Source organism: Eptatretus burgeri, chromosome 6 (assembly GCF_056783735.1).
Source record: "Eptatretus burgeri isolate ZD-2024b chromosome 6, Ebu_testis_v1, whole genome shotgun sequence".
Lineage (NCBI taxonomy): Eukaryota > Metazoa > Chordata > Myxini > Myxiniformes > Myxinidae > Eptatretus > Eptatretus burgeri.
In genome coordinates this window covers 73,270,862-73,287,887 of record NC_140966.1, presented here as the reverse complement: position 1 = coordinate 73,287,887, position 17,026 = coordinate 73,270,862, and the positions used below count along the sequence as shown (strand labels likewise).

At 45.0% G+C, this 17,026-nt stretch overlaps 1 protein-coding gene across 2 annotated transcripts in view; it reads left to right on the top strand.

Moving 5' to 3' along the window:
* The window catches only part of LOC147025051 (T-cell surface glycoprotein CD4-like), a 72,112-nt gene that overhangs the window by 10,016 nt on the left and 45,070 nt on the right, over positions 1-17,026 (top strand). The window contains exon 1 of one of the 2 annotated variants that reach the window (XM_085885643.1): positions 7,945-8,137. The exons of the other annotated variant lie outside the window; for it this stretch is intronic. Within the exon in view, the coding sequence (XP_085741769.1) occupies positions 8,080-8,137 (58 nt within the window). The 5' untranslated portion in view covers positions 7,945-8,079. Of the gene's footprint in view, positions 1-7,944; positions 8,138-17,026 lie in introns of those variants that run through there. 2 annotated transcript variants of the gene reach the window in all.

Sequence of the window (17,026 nt, the reverse complement as noted above, 5' to 3'; positions counted from 1 at the left end):
ATATACACATACACACACATACATATACATATACACACACATACATACATATACACACACATACATACATATACACATACATACATATACACATACATACATATACACACATACATACATACATACATACACATACACACAAACATACAAACATTTCTCAAAGTTTTATTTACTTTTTTCGTTTCCAGTTGTCGCTTGTGATGCATGACGTCACATTTACTGCAAATAGTGTTCCCACAATAAAGACCAGTGTTGCCTGGTTGAAAGAGACCAAGTGATGATAAATGCTGATGAATGCGATTTGATGATCTTGACAAAAAAAAAACTTTGAGAAATGTTCGTTCATTCACGAACATCAAACCGCATCGTTGCATCCAATTTCATTCATTTTTTGATTATCCTCACCGAAGGAGAAGGTTCCTGGTGTGTGCCCCATTTTAGAATAGGTACACCACGTCCCTGCGTGTTGTAAGAGATGATTAAGGGGTTGGCATCAGGAAGGGCATCCGGCCATATAAACATTGTCTCAAAAAGGGAACCATGATATAAGATTGCCATGGGACCTGCAAGGTTAATTCCTGCTCCAGCAGGGGAAAATGGCCTTAAAATGTTTGTGTGTGTGTTTGTGTAATGGAGAGGGTTTTGCATTTGGGTCCGTTTGTCTGTTGGCTGCTCGCTCTAGAGCACCCTTATTCTGGACATTTCCATCTGTCTATCTGTCCGCGAAACTTTGGTCAAGCCTTGGGGCTAAACCACTCAACCGATTCCAATGAAATTTGGTAGGAAGGACCAATATTTCTGGGAATCTTGTGCTTTCAAATATGGGAGCCTGGGCCCTAGCAACGGCATAGCAACGGCCCTTTAAAGTGGTCAACAAAATCAAAAAAAAAAAAACGAAAAATCGAAGCTTAGAGTTCTGTGTGCAATCTATCTAGCTCCCTTTATGCCAATTTGCAGCCCTAACAAAAAGAGGTTTTTGGCGAGTACATATCAAACATTTCAGAAACGATAAATTGCAAATATCTCTAAGAGAAAGAGTCTGATTTTGATGAAACTTGGGTGAAATGTGTACAATGTGGCGAGCATGTACACAAAAATTAATGGTTGCTCTGCACACCTCCGTTGCTTAGCAACAGCTAAAATACTTTATCGTACATCGTACACTTATTGTGGACTGTACAAAAAAATCAATACCTCCGAAACTGGACCTCCGAGGGACCTGTTTTTTTGTGCCCAAGGAGAATGTCTTACAGCATCATATAAAAAATAAAATCTTTAGCGAATAGATAAATGGAATTACCAGGGCTGCCATTTGTTAGAGTCTCTTTGGAAACATGCCTGAAACTTCACAAGGTGGGTTTCTGGGTGCAAACTAAGAGGGCTGTGATAATCATATTTATTGTGCTTAATCTTGAGGTCATTACCTACATTTCATACGCTGCATCTCCAGATCTATCTCTTTTAGTTTCTCCGTTAATCACTGATGAGCTTGCTACTCCATCACATTTCGAAAAAATCGATATCCTTGATAACTTTTAAACTATTCAACCTATAGCGATGAAACTTGACATGCTCATAGGTCACGGGAAGTACTACAAGTGTACCAATTTTCAGTTCCGAAGACCTATCATCAGGGTTGCCAGAAGCGAAAAACTGCTGAAAAATCATCAAAATTCGACAAATTCTGCCATATCTCCTTGGGATTTTCTCTGATGACAGGGAATCTTCACAGATTCATAGCTTTCAATGAGTTCTACAACTTTTCTTCTTGGCACATTCGCCTATTTCCATCATGAGGGTTTCCATAAGCGAAAATATGTTAAAATCATCAAAATTCGACAGATTCTGCCATATCTTGTAGGCGCTACTCGTGATGACAGTGAAACTTCAGATATTCATAGCCCTCAATGAGTTGTACAACTTTTCTTTCTGACACTTTTGCCTATTTTCATCATCAGGGTTGCCAGAAGCGAAAATAACTTAAAAATCATCAAAATTTGACCGAACTCGGCCATATCTCCTAGGTGCCTTATCCGGTGACAGTAAAACTTCACAGGCCTATAGGCCCCAATGGGTTCTACAACTTCCTTTCCAGGCTCTATGACCTATTTCCAGAATCAGGGTCATACGTGCACCCGGCATGTGTACGCCCAGGCTTCGAAAAACTGCGAGAAAACATCTGAGTTAATGAGATTGTAGTTTTAGATCTAAATGCTGATTTTTTTTACAAACCAGCGGACGTAATAAAATTGATGCTTTCTGCACTCAATTGAACCTCATTCCTTCCCATCATGGACCGACACGTGGCGCTGCTCAGCTGGATTATGCACTGATTCTGAACAATATACAAATTACGAAAATCTCCGAAACATACCTACTCTAACTTTCGCTAATTTGTACTCTGATCATCGTGCCGTGGCCATTCGATTGTCAAAGAATAAAATTGATTGATAGAATGTACATGAATATCGGCTAGTCGCGTCGGCCAGCTTTCCATCGAGAGAGAGCGGCCATGTCGCCTACCGGCTTGTTTGTCTGTTTGTTTGTCTACAAAGCACTTTCGAGTTTTTCTCTGCAACCGCTTGTCAGATTGAGGCAAAATTTTCACCATCGGTGCAACTAATCATGTAGAATGTTTTTAATGATAATTATGATGTCATGTGGTGTGGCAGCAATGTTGGAAAAACGGGGTGGGGGGGGGGGGAATTGGACCTCTGTATCTCTGAAACCACACCAAGGAAAAAGTTGAAATTTGTCACTTCGCGAGTCCTACTCATGGGGAAGAAGTGATTTTTTTTTTATGATGTCATTGGTGCCTTCGTTCTGACATAACGCTACATCTGATCAGTATGAAATTTTTTGAGGGTCATCTCGGGATAAAATGGTCCACAGAAAAAAATTTGACTACGTCATCGGTCACGTGATTCGGCAGCCATATTGTTAAAAATAAAAAAAATAAAAATCCCTTCAAAATCTTCTTCTCTGAAGTGGCTGAACAGATTAAGGCAAAAATTTACAATTATGACCACCTATCCATGAGGAACAAAGGTTCATACATGTGATGTCATAAGTCACATGGTTTGGCAGCCATATTGGATTTACCATAAAACCTATAAAACAAATCTTCTCCAGAACGACTGGACAGATCGAGGGCAAGCTTCACAGAAATGTTCCCCAAGCCTTGGGTGTACAAGTTAATTTAGGAATAATAGATATGGCAGCCATATTGAATTGAAAAATATTAAATAATGTTTTCCATGGAACTGCTTAATCAATCGATGTGAAACTTCACATTTATGATATAGTAGTGATGTGGAATGCATGTTTTAAATTTCAACTTGATTGGCCACATGGTCTGTCAGCCAGAATTATTTATTTTTTTGATCTGGGTTTTTGTTTTCTTGATATTTTTTAAAATAATTTTTTTTTTTTTTTGGAAAAAAAATGGCTGTGCCTGGGTGGGTTTGAGGGTAGAGGAGTCAGCTGAAATGTGAATCCTATCCAGGTTCATCCTGATGACTTCATCTTTGCTGTTTGCTTGTTCTGGTTCCTTCTGACGACTCCAATGCAGGACTGTACCTATTTTATTTAGTCTTCCATTTGATTTGAATTTAATTTTTTCAATTACAAATTTGCCAACAGAACAGTTGGCTCGCAACAAGTCCTTCTCAAGACTGCATGGGGTAAGTATTCTATGAATACCATCTAGTTTTATGTGTATCTACATCTACGTCTAAGTGACGGGTCGTATAATGAAAGAAGATCGTACAAAAATGGGAAATGTCGAAATAAAATTGCACATTTTCTGCGAGCGAACCACCACCTGAGGGACCGCATGCACAACAACGCACGGCCAAATGCAGGCAAGTAGGGCCTGAACTTTGTTCAAGTCGATCGATATATTCAGTGACAGTGTGAGTGCTTTTGTCGTGTATGGCCATGGTTTGGAAAGGAACAACCAGCTCACCGGTGGCTTAAGCACTCCAATGAAATGGTTGATAAGGAACGACTGGCTTGGCAAGCTATTCGCGATTGGCGATTGGTCAGATAAACACCATGCACCCAGACAGGCCGGAATGTCAAGCAATGTCTGACTTGGACAAATGAACACTTTTTTTCTTAGCAGTCAGAACTGCTGATAAGTTCAATTCTGGAGTTTACATTTTGGAAATTTGGCTCAGATGAAGAGATTCTAGAGGTTATGGCATGTGCGAAAATTACATAAAGCCACAAACGCTGGTATCTCCGGGCGTTTATAAGCATTGCAATGTATCCAGCAATTCGTAGTTATGATGATCAGGCATTTGATGATGTGAGTGAGGAAAGTGAAAAAAAAAAACTTTACCATTGAGAAACTGTTGCAGTCTGTTCCAAATCATGGCATTGTTGAGTCGGCCAAAAAAAGGGCGAATTTAGACCCCAGTGAAAGACAGCGTGACCAAGAATGCACCAGATAAAGGATATAATTAAATAAGGCTGTTAATTATCTTCAAAAGGGGTGCTTTAATTAACCCTAACACCCAATTTTCATTCATCCACTCCCATGGACTTCCCCAAGTATGAGTGCAAAGTTTCAGGCTTATAGGTTTCATGTTTTTTGGAGTTATGGAGGAGACACACACTGACTGACACTGACACACTGACACACACTGATATTTATTATTTTAGATATGAGCAAAATGTAAAGGAAAATTAATGAGTCGCTACAGTTGTAATTAAATAAAGGTATGAACACCTCCTGTGGATTCCTGAAGAGTTGTGAATGGGGAGGGGGTTTGGGTGGAGGTAAGCATGAGGGGAGGGCGGGAAGGGAAGGCATCCCCATAGAATATGGCTTTATTTGAATTACAAGTAAAATGTGTCTTTATTTAATAACAACTTGATTTAACGTCCAGTTTTACATCCATCTAAAGAATGGCAAACGCTGATGAATCGGCCTGCCCATGAACTTGGAGGAGGTGACCTCACCCCTCCATCCAGTCCTTTTCTCTCTTGTTCAAGGGTTGTAAACAAACTGATTTACATGAAATTCACATATTATGTGAAGTAAATATACATTAGAGGCGACAAAAATCGGCTGGGTGGAGTGAAATGTCTGCGTACGTAATTAATAATTAATTAGTCGGGAGGCCATCGGGTAAATTTCCGAGAGATATTTCTTAATTCTTTATTTAGAAGTTCTTCTGTTCACATACACTTTCATATACACCCTGTGAAAATTCCTGTGGGAGGAGAAGGGTGGAGGTGGGAGAGAAGGGAGGAGAAGGGTGGAGGTGGGAGAGAAGGGAGGGGAAGGGTGGAGGTGGGAGAGAAGGGGGGGGAAGGGTGGAGGTGGGATGGGGGAGGGGAAGGGTGGAGGTGGGATGGGGGAGGGGAAGGATGGGGAGGAGAAGGGTGGAGTTGGGATGGGGGAGGGGAAGGGTGGAGTTGGGAGAGAAGGGAGGGAAGCATTGGGGTGGCATTCTGGAGGGGGATTGAGTGGAATGAGGAAGGAGGAGGGGTGGGAGTCTGGAGGGAAGGTTGCGGGATGGGAGTAAGGAGGAGGGGGGGAAGGGTGGGGTGGAAGTCCAGAGGGAAGGTTGTGGGGTGGGAGTAAGGAGGAGGAGGGGAAGGGATGGGATGAGGGAGGGGATGAGTGGAGTGGTAGTCCAGAGGGGGTGAGGTGAGAGTAGGCAGGGGAAGGGTGAGGTGAGAGTCCGGAGAGACAGAGGGGCATGGGAAGGGGTGGGGAGGGAGGGGTAAGGATCAGATGAGAGAGTGGAAGGGGTGGGAAGAGGGAGGGGAAGGGGAGGGAGGAGAGAGTGGAAGGAGTGCAGTGGGAGTCGGGAAGGAGAGGGCAGGGGTAGGGGTAGGGTGGGAGTGAGCCTGGAGAAAGGGGAGTGGAAGGAGGGAGGGAAGGGGTGGGAAGAAGGGGGTCCCAGTGTTGCCAGGCAATGCTGGGTACCTTTGCTAGTATAAAATATATTGTGGTGATGTAGCTCTGATAATTAGAATTTCCCCCATCCGTCCTCCCCCCCCCAAAAAAAAATACTAAGATGGGTGAAAATATTTTTTCATACACCATAACTCAGTTATAGTTTTATTGTGTGAAGCATAAAGACAAAAACATCACAAGAGAATGAAACAATGAAATTTGTTTTGCCTTTGGTTCGGTGCCATTGATTTGTTGATAAAAGTATACGAGGTCTGTCGAAGAAGTAATGGGACTGAGCCTGCTGTGTGCTCCGCTTGCACAACTTGAATGAACGGGTTGCGTCACAGTCTTTCGCAACATTCCAGCAATATATATGATTTGTGATGATTGACTGCGCTTATGGTGTGATTTTTTACAGGTCGTGCTTTTATTTGTATGTTGTCTAGTCTGAGTGGTCGAGCCATGAGTCATGAGTAGAGAGCCAATCTGAAGTTTCTTGCCAAGCTTGGTAAAACACCTTCAGAATCCTTTGAAATGCTGCAGCAAATCTACGGGGAAGAAACGATATCACGTACATGTGCATTTGAATGGCACAAGAGGTTCGAAGAGGGACGGGAGGAGGTTGAACATGATCCACGGTCTGGAAGACCTTCAACGAGCAGAACGGTGGACAACATTGAGTGTGTGAAGCAGATGGTGCATGCAGATCGTCGACTCGCGGTGCGGATGATTGCTGAGGAACTTTCCATCAACAAGGACACTGTCTGGAGCATCGTCATTGAAAATATCTAAATGCGCAAGGTGTGCCCAAAGATGGTCCCCAAGCTGTTGTCCGAGGACCAGAAACAGCAAAGTGTCACTGTCTGTTAAGACATTATTGAGCGCCTCGAGGATGATCCAGACCTACTCGGGAGACTCATTACTGGTGATGAATCATGGATATTTGAATTCGATCTGGAGACACAACGGCAGAGTCATCAATGGAAAAGTCCGGCATCACCAAGACCAAAGAAAGCAAGGATGTCGAAGTCGAAGGTCAAGGTGATGCTCATCACGTTTTTTTGACATCAAGGGCATCGTCCACTTCGAGTTTCTACCACAAGGACAAACGTGAATCAATACGTGTACAAGGAGATCCTCCGGCGCCTCATGAGATCAGTCCACGACAAGAGGAGGGATCTGTGGGAGAACAATGCCTGGGTGCTTCACCATGACAACGCCCATGCTCACAGTGTCGTGAGCATCCGACAGTTTCTGGTGGAGAGGAACGTGCCAACTCTGGAGCAACCCCCGTATTCACCAGACTTGGCCCCTTGTGATTTTTTCCTATTCCCCAAGCTCAAGGGGGTGTTCAAGGGGACCCAATTTCCTCATGTGGAGGCCATCAAAAGGGCCGTGACGACGGAGCTCCAGAGCATTCCAGAAGAAGCCTTCCAGGGGTGTATCGAAGCGTTGAAGAAGAGGATGGACAAGTGTGTGAGACTGGAGGGAAACTATTTTGAAGGGGACAAGCTGTGATTTCAATATATTTTTTTGGAATAAAATTTCTGTGAAGTCAGTCCCGTTACGTTTTAGATGGACCTCGTATTTGGTGTCGAAACTGTCATCCCCTCCGTCCCCCCAAACTCTTCCTTTTTTTTTTTTAATCCTTTTAGGGTTCTCATTTTTAGACCAATCAATGACATTAATTTGATGCCACATCAAGCATCATAATTTCCACGATTTTTAAAATCCATATTCAGACGATATGTTTGTCCCACCAATGAGACACAAACAATTTTGGAGATACTTTACCACAAAACTAACTGTAAAGAGAATTTATCAAATCTTGATTTTCATTATGTCTTTATGCACAAAGCTACAGATATCTGGAAGATAATGTTTGTACATTTCTCAAAATATGGAAGTGTAATCGTCCATATGTATCCTGTGTCAAAATGTCAACCTATCACGTTCATCTCAAGGTGAACCTGACACGTCATGGAAAGGTTTATGATTCGTTCCTTTCCCAGTCCAGATGAGCTGGTTGCTCATTTTACAGGAGTTGTGAAAGCTCAGTCTTCTCAAGAATTTCAGAAGGTTAAAGAGAATCGATTATTGATCAGATATTCTTGTGCTATATCAGATATATTGATCAGATCAAATATTCTTTGAACAAACTCGTCATGGAAAACTACAACATTCCTCAAGGTCTTCTATTGATGTTCTTGATTCTGCTTCCATGTAAGTACATTTCCTTATTACAGTTAAAATACAGTGCAAAAATTTCCTTCATCGAGTCTGGATAGAAAAGGGGAATTTAATTTTGTAATCGTAAAACAAAATGTGCATATTCGGACAAAGTACTTCTAAGTTCAGGAGTATCAGTTCAGCTCAGTATGTGTAGTTTTACTTTTAACAAAGATCATCCCACTCGTTACTTGTCGTTGTTCCTCAATACACTCAATGGTTTGGATCAGCCACTCTTTATTTGTTGTTCAATTAGAACTTTAACAACCCCAACAAGGAATAGCTGGGTCTGGATCACAAAGACTGACAAGCTTTTTCCAGTTTCTCAATGTATATTCCATGAAAACTTTCATTAACTTCACTTAGAGGTTCATCCTTGCTTGTTTTGGCTCTAATCAGACACTTATTTCATCTTGACTCTTGTTCATCTTGACTTCCTTTCAAAATTCCAATTTCCAATGTATTTGGTTTCTCAGGTTTTCTGACTTGAAATTATGGGAAAGTTTTTAGCCAGCTTCAAAATGTCCTCCAGTGTTTGTCATTCGGTCTGTTATCTCAGGACACAAAATAAGGAGGGAAAGAAGGAAGAAAACGAAGTGAGCCGATATCACTATGCCAATACACTAACAAGTCTAACCTGGCTCCTCAAGAATGGCTCCTCTTGTAAGTCTAACCTGGCTGCTCCAGAATCCTCCCAAAAGGGCGACTTGTGTTGAGGTTGAACAATTCATCTCAAATCATCAGACCATCGAGATCTGGCCAATGATGTGGTCAAACTCATTCTCAGAAGCAATTTTGAGAAACATAATTTTGAGGCTGAAAAGGAAACAAAATTAAAATTTCAAAACAAAGAATTATTATTTGTCATCTCTATCTTCAAGATTGGTGTTGGATTATTGGTTGAAGTGGCTGGCTCAAGAACTTAGGGTCTTGAGTTCGAGCCTCTTCCAGGCCGTTAAATAATACCAGGTTGGATGACAGCCTGTCATCTTTCCGAGGTCAGCAAAATGAGTACCAGATTACTGGTAACGGGGACACTGCATCAGCGGGACATCCCAGAATCCCAGAAATTCTGCCACCAGCAGCCAGAGACTGTATCCTCAATAATAAAATTAATCTCTGTCTTCAATTTCAATATACTCCACTAAATGTATTTTGTTGGATTATAGAAAACAACAAAAACCAGACCTGGACGTGGAGTGCACAAAACCAAGCCCAAACCCAGAGTTCTTGGCAATTAACAATGACAGTTTTCTATAATAATAAATGTCAGTGTATCAGTCAGTCAGTCAGTCAATCAGTCAGTCAGTGTGTCTCCACCATAACTCCAAAACCATGAAACATTGCAGCCCCAAACTTTGCATGCTTGCAAAGGGAACTCCAAGGGAGTGCATGAATGAAAACTGGGGGTTTGGGTGAATTGAAACACCCCTTTTGGAGATAATTAACGGTTTACCTTCATGAAAGCCTCATCATTGGTCAGCCCAACTTCACCTCACATGTCAGCATGGAGGAAACATAACCATGTGTGCTGCTATTTCTAGAAATGGTGTAATCTCCCACAATGCTACCACAGGCTCATGTAACACAGCATGTCTGCTGTTATTCCTAGATTGAACGTATGAAAGTTTTATCCTCCTCGAAGAGGGAGTTCTGGAAGGGCCAGAGCTGGCAAACTTTGCCAACGTGTGGAACAATGTCAACTTCCACCACTCTGCGCTTGTCCGAGGGTAGTTTGAAGCTCATGCAAACTTCTCAGTGGTGTTCCTCCCACTCCACTCTCCCTTCCTGATCCCCAAAAAGGATTTTTTTTCCATCTGGTGCTTGAAAGTGTACGACTAATCCCCATGAGCAAGCAACACTTGTCCAGGCAATGGAGGAGGCATGTCAACACATCACTGCAGATGTGTGTCAAAAGTGGCTCCACTGTGAAAGGCGGTTTATTTCCGAGATGTTTCACGAGATAAAATATTCTCTGTGATGTTGATAAGAACCTGTGTAATCCCATCTTTGTTCAAAAAGTTTGTTTTCTATTGCAATTATGGGAAACTGATTTTATGTAAAACTTTTCAGTGATGTCTGAACCATCTGGGGCTAAGTTGACTGAAAAAAACAAAGATACATCACTTATCGGTGACATATATGGTCACATTATACAATTTCCAACAAAGTAAGGAGGTAAAACAGGAATCTTATGAAGAAAAAAAATTCATGAAAAGATTAACATTCTGTCCAATGTCAGTAATGGGGAACCTCAGGGGTTAATACTGGGACCATTATTATTTATATTTTACATCAATCCATTTGGATAGTGTGGTGAATGAGTAGGCTTTCCAAATTTGTAGATGACATAAAGCTTGGAGGTATGGTGGATAGCAGCATGGGCGTCGATTGCTTTTGAAAAGTGGGGGGGGGGACATTGCATGTCCAGACCACGAAGCCCACTTCATACCGGCGTGGACGCAGCAAGTCTACCCTTGCAAATTCTTGATTTTATACGCTCGTTGACATGCTGCCTTCTGATCACACAAATCCCTTAAATTAATCTGACCATCTATCGACCATCTTTTTATAAAATGTAAGGAAATGAATTAAACATTAATCATACACATTTCAAAGTTTCAAGTATCATCAAAGAAATGCAATATATATATATATATATATATATATATATATATATATATATATATATATATATATATATGTATATGTATATGTATATGTATATGTATATGTATATGTATATGTATATGTATATATATATGTATATATATGTATATATATATATATATATATATATATATATATATATATATGTATATATATATATGTATATATATATATGTATATATATATATATATATATGTATATATATATATATATATGTATATATATATATGTATATATATATATATATATATATATATATGTATATATATATATATATATATATATATGTATATATATATATATATATATATATATATATATATGTATATATATATATATATATATATATATATATATATATATATATATATATATATATATATATATATATATATATATGTATATATATATATATATATATGTATATATATATATGTATATATATATATATATATGTATATATATATATATATATGTATATATGTATATATATATATATATATATATGTATATATGTATATATATATATATATATATATGTATATATGTATATATATATATATATATATATATATATGTATATATGTATATATATATATATATATATATATATATATATATATATATGTATATATATATATATATATATATATATATATATATATATATATATGTATATATATATATATATATATATATATATATATATATATATATATATATATATATATATATATATATATATATATATATATATATTGTTACGGATTCGCGCCCGCCGGCGTGCTGACGGCCACGTAACTCGAATCGCGGCACGTCGCCCACCGGACGGACAATCCAGTCGTGACCCTCTCGGACTAACGCCGGGAACCAGTCACGGGTGGACCTTTCGGTCTCACCGCGATCGAGCCAATCAGCCCCCGCGTGGGATAGGGTTGCTCGCCAAATTCGACCTACCTAAGTACCCACGCGGAGGGTAGACCGGGCGATCGCACCTCGCCGCAGGTCGACTTCGGACACGGGCCACTTAAGCGACCCGTTCCGTACTATCGGGATAACCGAGCGGTGTTATCGTCGACCTCGACGGTTCGATTAATTATCAGGCGTATTCAGCCCACTACCAACCCTTTACGTGAAGCAAGATGAGGATTCAATGAAAGAAATGACGAAGCGAAGCGGGAAACAGTTCAACACAAAGCACATTTATTCGCGATGAACGGAAAGCACACATATTCAATTCCACCAAAAGCACACAGAAAAGAAAAACACAATGCAATTTACACAAAAAGCAAATGCGACAATGCAGATCTACTACCGATTACGCGAGCACACGGCAACACTTATACAATTTTACTTCACAGACGGCGCCGACAACACATACCCAAAACCAAGGAAAAGAATACCCTCAAGGATGAGGCGGGCCTGAGGCCGAGACCGGGTCGGGCCTACCCGTCTGGTGATGAGACGTGGAGCGGCGATGGTGCCTCAACTCCGCGGGCCTCGCGGGCAGTGTCTGGTAGGGGGTGGGAAAGGGGCCCCCTTGGTCGCACTATCTCAGCGCGGGGGGAAACAGGAGGGGGTTGCTGATGCTCGGGGTATAGAGGATTCCTACTCTGCCTCGAGTCCCGCGACGAGCGTCTCCACCTCGGCCAGGTCGCGCTGTCGGCCTCCCTGGGGTGCAGCTCCCTGCACGACGCGAGCACCCCCTCGTCTGCCCTCGCCGCCTCTCCACAGCTCCATCCCCTCCACTCCGACTCCAACGCACACGACGCCGACCAGCTCCTTCTTGCCAACTCCACCGCCCGCGAAGTCTTGACTCTCTGTTCCCACTTGACTGACGAACGCGGTCGCTTTTATAAGCCCCGTGGCTTCGCTCTCTCAGCTTTGACCCCCTCCCTTCGACCTTTCACCTCGCTCCCCATTGGCCCGAGAAAAAGTGGGCGTGAATGCTTTTTGATCCATAAATTTGCATATATCAATCGCCCTCCAATGCCCTGGGGGCGGGGCCAAATCGCCCCTCGCTCACCGATTGGACGGCACAAAAGTGGGCGTGTGTCGTTTTTGATCCGTTTTTGAAGCAGAAAATCCGTGGTTTTGTACACGCTGCTCGGCGCGCGCCCTGCACGAGTCCAACACCGGCACCCACAAGCGGCGCAAGAACGGTGGCGATGCGACGGTTGCGAGGTGTGACGTGAAGGTCGTGGCGGTTGTGGTGAAGCGGTAGTTGGTGGTGGTAACAATGGCGGTTGGTCCAAATTAAAGATAGTAAAAGAAAAACGGCTATCCTGAAGAGTCGCAGCACGCATAAATGACATGTATTCCCACTAGACAACGGGTTTGGGCCTAACTACACATGTACTTACCGAGATACCTCACCTAAGGGACCTGAATGGTGGTTTGCGAATTTGGTAACCACAACACTACCCCCTCCCCTTTTTACAGACTCGTCCCGAGTCGTCAAATTCTCGTGTGCCATCATGTGTAGTTTTCCCCTAGTACATTTCACCTACGGATCCCTGAGTGCGACATTCATGGTATTCGTGTCCCCAAAATAAATAACCTGAGGGCTGCGTAACTACCTAAACAAACTCACTCACACGGACGACTTAAATAAAATTGCCGGCGCTAAGACAAACATGCCGGGGGCGCACTCATATGCACAGTACATCTTAACCTTAACTTACAAATTTTACACTAAACCATGGCCCAGGATCATTGAACTCTGCAAAAGAAAAGCAGTTAGCAGGGAGCCAGGCTGCTCGCATGCAGTCTCTGGCTCAAAACAATGCAGGTGACAGGGAACGTGGCTGGCTGCTCACACGCAGTCCAAGGCCTTCCCTTTTGAACTGAACGCAGTGAATCACAACGGTGCATGGGCTGCACAAACGTAGTCTCCGTGCCAGCTCAAGTGGCACACGCAATGAACACAACGAATGGATGGATGACTGGATGGACGCAAACACGGTGCACGGGCCGCCACTGCAGGCCCGTGTTGTAGCTGCCAACAGGGCAGTTCTTGCAGCTTGCAAACTGTTGCTTTCTGATCCTGGCGCACATGGAAATGAACAGGGGGGGGGGCAAAGCAAAAATTGAACGGGGCTGGTGAACCTGGGCAGTGGGCATGGCATGGCAAAGGCAGCAGGCAAACACAGCCCGCAGAAGAAGGCCGCTGCAGGCAAATACAGCCGGCAGATGAACTGGCCGGCACAGGCCTTGAAGTACCACAGCTGCAGATGATCCGGCCGGCACAGGCCTTGCAGCAACACAACAGCTGCCGATGAAGTGGGCCGGCACAGGCCTTGAAGAAAAACAGCCAGCAGATGATCCGGCCGGCACAGGCCTTGCAGCAACACAGCCAGCAGATGAAGCTGGCCAGCTTTTGCCGTTCAGTGGAGGTTGGTGGAGGGAGTGCGGTGGTGCTGGCCACTCGGAAGGCGGGCTCGGACCTACCGACCTGTCTCCCTCCCAACCTATCGCCTTTGCCTGTCACTGTACATACCCACTCCCTTAATTTGTCAAACCCCAATTTAGCCCCAACTTATTTTTTTGTTGTTTTTATTTTTACTCCCCCACTATAAATCGTCCCCTAACCCCCTTTACTGTCCTTGTTCGGCTAACCTATTCTGTCACCTAGCCTACTCCCAACCCCTACGTTCCCTTCCCGGAGGGGAATAAGGGAGAGCTAACGTCCTGTGTCGAGGCCCAACTCAAGCCTCAGAATGGCCTCCCCAGAGTTCGGCGATCTATAACCAAAGTGGGTCCAGCGGCCCACAACGACAGCGAGGGGATGGATGGTGCGGAGGGGTACATCTCCTAATGTACCCTAACCATTTAACTGTTAAACTACCCCGGGGCTTTCAACAAGCGCCTCTCGCTTAAACTATTGGTTCTAACAACCCAGATTCCCGTCGCCTGTGTTGGTGTCCTCACAATTTCGGGCCTCACCCCCCCAATTTTCTCTCCGTGCCCTCACACGGTCTCATGGCTGGGACACGTGGCTCCCTTTGGCAGGCACGACCCTCTGCCGAATCTCCCGCTATGGCACCCCCGGGCACTACACTGCCTCCGAGCCTACCAGCTCCCTAACACCGGGGAGTGCCCCCCATGGCACCTCCCCTGAAACGCACACATGGCAGGCCGGCCTCCCGGGCCCCTTTCCGAGGGTCACCCGTGCCCACAACACTGCCCACGCGGCTAATGGCGCCCCGGGCCCCCGCACCAAGCAGGCGCACCCGTGCCCACTATGCTATCCCGGCCCCCCATGGGCCCATGGCCTACCGCGGCTGACTAGCCTGGTGCCCGGGGTACCCACTCAGCGATACTCACCTTTCGCAGCCACGCTCCCAAGCCCGTCAACAGGGCTCCTGCACCCCTCCAAATGGGTCTCGAGCCTACTTTCCCACCAACAGCAAAACGACCTCCATTTTTCAATTTGACTAACCCAGCTAACTCACTTTACTCTGACCCCGGGGTCCCTTGGGCGGGAGTCACTCCTCCCCCCAATCACTCATCGCACCATGCATTCCCCATTCACTCCATACACACAGACCCGCTGGCCTCACTCACTCACCATGCACATGCCTCACAACTCTCCAAATCTTCAACACACACACCGCTGAACTCTGCCATCCTTCTAACTACATCCCCTAACTAACTCGTGCTCCCACGTCGTCCCTTAAACTACAGCACGTTCCTTTTAACACTACGTAGCTAAGCTACGTCCCCGCTACACATTCATAAGTCTGTCACTGTTCTCAAATCCTAAAATAACTTTTATTTCCCCACCTAAAGCTCACTAAATCCCTCTAACTAATCCATTCCACGGGCCCCATGAGGACTTACCCCTGCCCCATGGAGCCGGTCTAACTAAGCTAACCCTTCCCCCTAACTAGTTTCCACCCTGTGCCCTGGTCAAGGGGGTCTTCCACCCCTTGCCCAGGAATCCTGTGCACCCGAAAGTGAGGCTTGTTTTTTCTTTTTTTTTTCCTTTACATGCGCAGCACCAGCACGGCAACTCGCGCACTTTGCACCTGCCCGTGACGTCATGCAGCTGCACGTGTTCCTCGTCCCTCCTTGGACGGTACCATCCGGCAGAGATACCCCTCCTGCCGGATTCTAACCCCACGTGCAGCCATGGCGTCACCGTGCGCATAAAAAAAACACAAGCCCCACGTCTCGAGGGGTTCCCCACGCGAACACATGTGCTTTGCCCGTTGGGGCTTAACACACACAATCGCATGGAGAACCCGTCCGGTCCAAATCCATAATCCTGCCTAAACTTTGTCCGTCCGCGGGATCGGCAAATCCACCGCTGCTGTTTCCGGACCGGGACTTCACTCTTGCAAGCGAGCACGTGGCGGTCTCGTGCGTTGCACAGCACGAACCTCGTGCTCACTGCTGGGTGAACCCGGCACGGTCCCCGAAACAGCTACAGCCGCTACCCGGCTTTCGTTCCTCTGTCGCCTTCGTCGCCATTCGACCCACGCACACCTGCGTGTTACGACGCACACAGTCCACTCCATCACATTCACACCGGGAGACGCGGCTGCGTGCTCCCGCATGCCAACCGACATCTCCCTCACATACCGCTCTCTCACACACACGGTCTCCCTTGCATACGGCCGTTCACTCACGCGTGCCTCACTACTCACACAAACCATACTACTCACACACGCGGGGGACCTCAACCGCTGTGCCTCATCCACACTCCGTGCCTCACTCACACACGCGGGGGCACTCAACCGCGGTTCCTCATCCACACTGGCCATTTCATCCACACACACGGCCTCACTCACACACGGTGCCTCACCCACACACGCGGGGGCACTCAACCGCGGTTCCTCATCCACACTGGCCGTTTCACTCACACACACACGGCCTCTTCCACACACGGTGCCTCATCCACACACGGCGTGCTGGGAAGCACGCACTCCGGCACCATCGCCACCACACCACTCACACACGGGGTCGCTTCCACACACGGGGACGCACTCACACCTTGCACCACACACACAGGGACAACCACACTGGGGATTTGTGTCCCCACAAGGGTCTCCGGGGCCTCTATACCCCCCAAGCTCTCCGTGCACCCGTCCACAGCACCCGTCCTCTCAACCTCGCAAAACACGACCGAACTCACCTGGTCGTGACTCGCCTCAAGGGGGCAGACTCCCTCCCCTCGTTCCTGGAGGAGGCCATCCAGGTGCTCGCAC